The 6,159-nt window shown below is 32.8% G+C and overlaps 1 protein-coding gene across 4 annotated transcripts; it reads right to left on the reverse strand.

Annotated features, from left to right (window-relative positions):
- Nucleotides 1-554: 554 nt before the first annotated feature.
- LOC123918594 (E3 ubiquitin-protein ligase SDIR1-like) lies at nucleotides 555-5,865 on the reverse strand. 4 transcript variants are annotated; one of them, XM_045970667.1, is made up of 9 exons: nucleotides 5,735-5,865; nucleotides 4,042-4,164; nucleotides 3,839-3,893; nucleotides 3,408-3,460; nucleotides 3,075-3,303; nucleotides 2,815-2,929; nucleotides 1,897-1,942; nucleotides 1,221-1,346; nucleotides 555-828 (listed from the first exon to the last, which is right to left on the reverse strand). In XM_045970667.1, exons 2-9 carry the CDS (start codon nucleotides 4,117-4,119, stop codon nucleotides 703-705), a joined length of 828 nt encoding a protein of 275 aa, XP_045826623.1. In that variant the 5' UTR covers nucleotides 4,120-4,164; nucleotides 5,735-5,865; the 3' UTR covers nucleotides 555-702. The 4 variants fall into 4 exon arrangements, with proteins under 4 accessions (XP_045826623.1, XP_045826624.1, XP_045826625.1 ...); XM_045970668.1 differs by lacking the exon at nucleotides 5,735-5,865 and adding an exon at nucleotides 5,589-5,700; XM_045970669.1 differs by lacking the exon at nucleotides 5,735-5,865 and adding an exon at nucleotides 5,422-5,582.
- Between the last annotated feature and the right edge of the window lie 294 nt (nucleotides 5,866-6,159).

Genomic DNA, 6,159 nt, shown 5'->3' on the forward strand with positions numbered 1-6,159 from the left:
AAAATGAGAATCTATTTTCAATAGCTTTTATCAAAATCCATTTTTTTATCATTCATCATCTCTCACCATCTTAAAAAAATAGATTTTAATGATCGTAAATAAACGGCAAATAGCTTTAGATTTTATTCAAAATCTCTAAAAAAAATTATTTTCTTGAAAATAATATTTTTCAAAAAAATCATTTTTTTAAATCTCAAACAAACAGGCCCTATATATAGTAAAATCTAACGAACTATACTAACTTAAAAGCCTAAAGGACCCATTAACATAAACCCAATATTTTTATTATCTAACAATATATATATACTCCCTCCGGTCACATTTATTTATAAGCAAATTTGACTTTTTTGGTACATTGAAGAATAAATGTATGTGACTTTAGACCACATACATCCATTTTTCAATGTAACAAAAAAAGTCAAATTTGCTAATAAATGTGACCGGAGGGAGTATATACATTCTTTTCAATATTTTTATATCAATATGTGTGTTCTCTACCATCATCACCTCCCACTTGATGCTATATATGTTCAGTGTTGCACATTCAGGGAACATTCAAGAATTTGTACCTTCATTACTTTAATGGATATATTACATTCTTAAATATTCATGTCAAGCTAAGGGTATAAACCAATTCCAAAAAAATATACATACTTATGTAACTCAGAACATCGCACACTTTACAGCCATATCGGAATAATACTATACAGTATCTGAATCATCTGACTCGCCCTCGGTGTTTCTCTGCCTTCTTGACCCCATGCTAAATTTGCACACAGGACATGTTCCTTGTTGTCGGAGCCATGGATCAATGCAGTTGACATGAAACTGAATCGAAAGAAACAAGTAAATTGATCATTTCTGTATTTTGCGGTACACACCAAATACTTGCTATTAAATTGTTAAGAGTTAAGGAGGGATGAGTTGCAACTTGCAACAGAAGTAAAGTGGCAGCAATCATGCTTTGATTCAATAAAAATGATAACAAATTTTACAAACACGTCAAGGTTGGTTTAAAAATGGTGAAGTGAAAAGCCACTGCAATCGATGAATAAAGATCGGATGACTAGTTCCAATTTTCAACAAACCAGATTAGAAATCAAGATGAGAAAACTAAGCCTAATACTTCAAGAAACAAGCACTAATTTTCAATAGAGCTAAATCATCGTTTTATAACAAACAAAAAAATTGATGAATGCAAAAGATAGGCTGTATTAAACCTGATGCAAGCATGGCAAGCTTCGGACAAGTTCCCCCCTCATAACTTCGTCCAAGCATATAGTACATGTCAGCTCATCTTCTGGATCTTTGGCACTTCCCTCTGCTCCTTTAGAGTCTTGTTTAGCCTGATTGAAACATTTGAAAAAAAGGCTCATATATAAACATTATCAAGATGCCGTAAGATAAGAAGACTCATATCGAGAAGCAATTTGTTTTTTCAAAAGCATATCAATGAAGATACATCACACCTTGGCTAATTATCATATATACTCTCCTTAATGAAATATATAAGCAAAACTTAACAAGTTCTCTTTTACTTAATGATGATAGTATATCTAAACTACCCCTCATTTAATTTAACTTTTTATATTTTCAATTGCATAGATTACATATGATCAACTACCTTTTTTAATATGTGTAATTTGATCAATTTTCGCTTATGATTCATTCCGGAAGGAGCAATTTGCAGTCTATATATGAGAGGAATGCCTAAAACGTTTATAGCAAGCGAAATATCAAACATCACATAGACCACTAGTACATAAAACTAACAACCAAAACAAAAAACAAGAGATGCATTGAAATCATTACTACCAAGAAACGACTTCATAACTCAAATGATCTAGTGAGACCAAATAAACCAAAAGAAAAAGTTTAGATGACAGGGATATTTACCTCAGCTGCTTCTGAAGAAGAGGATGTCAAACCGGTGGAGCCATCTCTGTAAATATAAACAAATTATGTCAACTTATTTATCATGGCTTGGTACTTCTTTACAAAACGCGGACGCACAAAAGGGAGAAAACAAATCCTGTTAACCATTTAACCTACTATAAGAACTGTTAAGAGTCCCGCATCAGTTGCGATAAGGCCTGAAAATATGTTTATAAGTGAGAGCAATCCTCACCCTACAAGCCGGTTTTGTAAGGTTGAGTTAGGCCCAACTCCCAATTCTAAGAGGAACCTTAAAAAATTTAAAAAGGAAAGACCACGGGGAAATTTTTTTCTCAAGAAGCTATTGTTAGTTACTGCTTCCTAATCAATGTCATAATAAGGCAGCCTCTTCCTCACAAATGGTAAACTAGTAAGCAGTGCACGGCTGCACGCCAATCTGTATTTCAAGATCATCATTCTATTACCAAATGATTATGTTTCTTGTGTGCAAGATTTAAGTTACCATAAATTTAGGATAAAATTTAGCTTCAAATGTTTGATTATCTAATTTGAATCACAATTGATGGTTTCTGTACACTATATTTCGTTAAGCTATCAAAATACAAAATCAGTACTAATTAAGGCATATAAATTCTAAGCCTCTGGTAAAGTCAACCTCGGCAGCTTCCCTCTATTGCTGCATTGGGTAAGATTTATACTTCATACGTGTTGGTTTTCTTAAACGATATACGAGAACTTTAAAATTAAATCAATCAACAGTACCAGTAATTCAGCAGTTTGTACCACCTAAAGAACTGCAAAAAAGGGTGGACTGACCCACAAAACACTATATTGCAAGAAAAGAAAAGAAAAGAAAAGAAAAGAAAGAACAAAGATGCACACAAATAAAGCAAGCCTAACACAACTTATGCAACTTACTTTGTTGGGCCTGGAACTTTATATTTGTGAATAGGCAAGGCATTTATCTCTTCGTCAGTCATTGAAGGAGTACTAGAAGCAGTATCAAATTCCAGAGCTCTCAAAGTTTCATAATCTGCAACAAAATGAATGAAAAAACAAATGAATATGCATATTTGAACAAGAATAATGCTAAATAAGCTTTCATTTTCTTTTGCCATTGTCAACTTAAACGAATATGCCAAATACAAATCCAAAAGTGCAACTCAGAAGCATAATACCTAGTTCATCAAATTCTTGGTCAAGAAGTGCAAGCTGAAGTCTAAGACCCTGCAATCTTCCTCTAGATGCAATCGCAATAGACGGTGGCATGTTAAAACGCAATTCAGCATGGCCAAGCAAACCAGAGGCTGCTGCAGCATGAGCCCTGGCCTGTTCTTGAAGCTGTTGACAAGTTGCATACATTCTCAGGCTTGTAACTATCACAAAGACCACCATTACTATCCAGAGCTGAAAAGGATAAAGGTCAATGATTACTTTTTTAACTTAATGAAGAAGAGAGTTAATATGAAAACTAGTAGCATATGTACATCAAATCTGAAGCAATTACTTACCAAAAAATCATGTAGCATCTGAGGGGAGTTTAATACCATGAATAACAAAATAACTGCCAAATAAGTATGAGTAAGTGAAATATCGCTAAACATTCTACATATATAAGGCAGTAAAGCATCAGTCCAGTTTGAATAAACAGTTTAATTGAGCACTTGTAGTATAAGCGCTTATCATATAAATGCTATGTATAAGCTATTTTTATAACAAGAGATACAATAAAGTCAAAATTGTTTTCATATAAGCTATAAGATGTTTTCATAAGTTATCCTAGAAAGATTATGAAAATAAGCATAACATAGCTTATGGACAAGTCATAAGTTGTTTCCATAAACTCTGTCAAACAGTTCCACAACCACAAGTGCTTACATCAGTAGATAAACTCAAATAAGTCAATTCAAACAAACACTAGATACAGAAGATATTAGCTCACCTGTAATAAGAAAAGCTAGAGTGTTGCTATTAGATGGCCGAGATGGATGAACCCGCTGAGTAAAAAAAGCGAGCATAAGAATCAGTCTAATTATGTACAATCTGAGATATATGAAGAAAAAAAATGAAAAAAAAAAAAAAAAAACTAGCACATTGTACAAAGACTAACATCAACACACAAAAACAACAATGATTAAGTGTTACCGTTGAGGTTCTTTCAGGAACATATTCTGAAAATCCGCTTTCAATATCTCCCCTACTCCCTCGAAAAGAAAAACTCATGATTGCAAAGGAACTCTTTCAACCGACAATCGACAACAACACAACCTGCAAATATTATGCTTTGATTTATTACACCAAGATACACTTATCAAGACAAATTTGGAAATTGACGTTTTACAGAATCCTGAGTTATTAATTTGATTATAAAAGAATCAATAAGCATTCATGACTCATCCATTCAAGGAACAAACAAAGCATATAAACAGATTTCCAAACATGCATTTCTGAAGCTGCAAAACTTAACTAGATTAATCAAAGCAAAGATCACTTTCATTTTTGAAGCATGTCCTATATTCTAATACCTAGTCTAGATTAATTTTTCTACATATAGATCATTGCCTTTATCAAGGTACATACATTGCTTGCAAAACTATACATTGTAGCTAAACAGCTCTATTCTTATAAAAAAAAACCAGCTTACAAACAGATCATTGGCTTCATCGAGGTACATACGTTGCGTGCAAATCTACGCTTTGTATCAAAACGGATCTATTCTTACAAAGCCAGCTTACAAATAGATCATTGGCTTCATCGAGGTATATACATTGCGTGTAAATCTACGCTTTGTATCTAAACGGACCAATTCTTACAAAGCCAGCTTACAAATAGATCATTGGCTTCATCGAGGTACATTCATTGCGTGAAAATCTACGCTTCGTATCTAAACGGATCTATTCTTACAAAGCCAGCTTACAAATAGATCTGTTTAGCTTGTTATCCGTTTGCCTTTCATTCATGTGTAATTATCCTATATTTATTAATTAAAGGAATAGATAAATGGCTTGACCAAGATACATGCATTGCTTACAAATCTATGCTTTGTAGCCAAACGGATCTATTCTTACAAAATTGGCTTGTAAGGGTGTGGACAAACCACCCTCACACCTAATATTGCACATCTAGAGTGTGACCTGAGTGACCTAATAGCAGGTGGCTTAATGAATTTTGGATATACTCTGATACCTTTTATTAATTTTTAATATAGGTAAGATAATTACACATGAACGAAAAGTAGGCAGACAACAAGCTGCACCGCTAATCCTTTCTATACCATCTTAAAATTTGGGTTGAGTGACTTGAGTGAGTTGAGTCTAACCCTACATTTACAAAATCGGCTTATAAGGTAAGAACTACCCAACACATATAATTTTATAAACACATTTCTAGGCATTATCTCATTCAGTGTAGGACTCTGAACATAAAGGGCTGGAAAAGGGGAACTAAGTCACTAACTATGCATTTCAATTCCATCAGAAATGTAAACAAAAATGTAAATTATAGAAAGAAAAATGTCATGTGTACCTGAAAAGTTAATAGAAATAGTAAAAACACAACTATCAATAAGTGAGAAAAATAACTATGGCCACCAAAATCAAAACCACATATGATGAGAAGATCATGAAATTTAAGAGACTGATCCAAGACAGTGCATTTATATATGAATAGTAAAAAGCATAAGGTAACTTAACTTCACTTTTGTTGAAGTTTCTGGAGGGTTCTAGTTTTTCCAGCATCCAAAAACATTGTAATTGTATTGTACAGTACGAAAACAAGGACAATAAAAGCAATTATAGCTAAGAAAAAGAAGAAAAGAGGGGATGTTGAAAATACTTACACGCAAAATAAGATTGGGGCCAAATGGGGGTATAGCTTAGACTTGTAGTGTACTAAATACTAAATCCTAAATAAATGTGTTGTTGCTTTGTTAGTTTCTACGTTGTTCGTGTGGTGTGATGCGGTGGGGTATATAGTGACGGAATGAGAAATGTTATTTAAAATGATAAGAAATATTGTCACAACAAAATAAAGTTAGGGTCTTAGAGCACATGTTAAGATACACCAAAATAGAAATTTAATATTTAATGATACAAGAAATTTAATGTTTCAAAAGTCAAAATGCACAAATTAACATTTAATAATTTCTATTTTTGCTTCCTTAATATGTGTCTTAACTCTTAAGGGCACAAGTTAACATTCTCCATAAAATTAAGGTTTAAAATAAAAATACGGTTTTGTCTAATGCATAAATGAAATAAGTCA

Source organism: Trifolium pratense, linkage group LG3, assembly GCF_020283565.1.
Source record: "Trifolium pratense cultivar HEN17-A07 linkage group LG3, ARS_RC_1.1, whole genome shotgun sequence".
Classification (NCBI taxonomy): domain Eukaryota; kingdom Viridiplantae; phylum Streptophyta; class Magnoliopsida; order Fabales; family Fabaceae; genus Trifolium; species Trifolium pratense.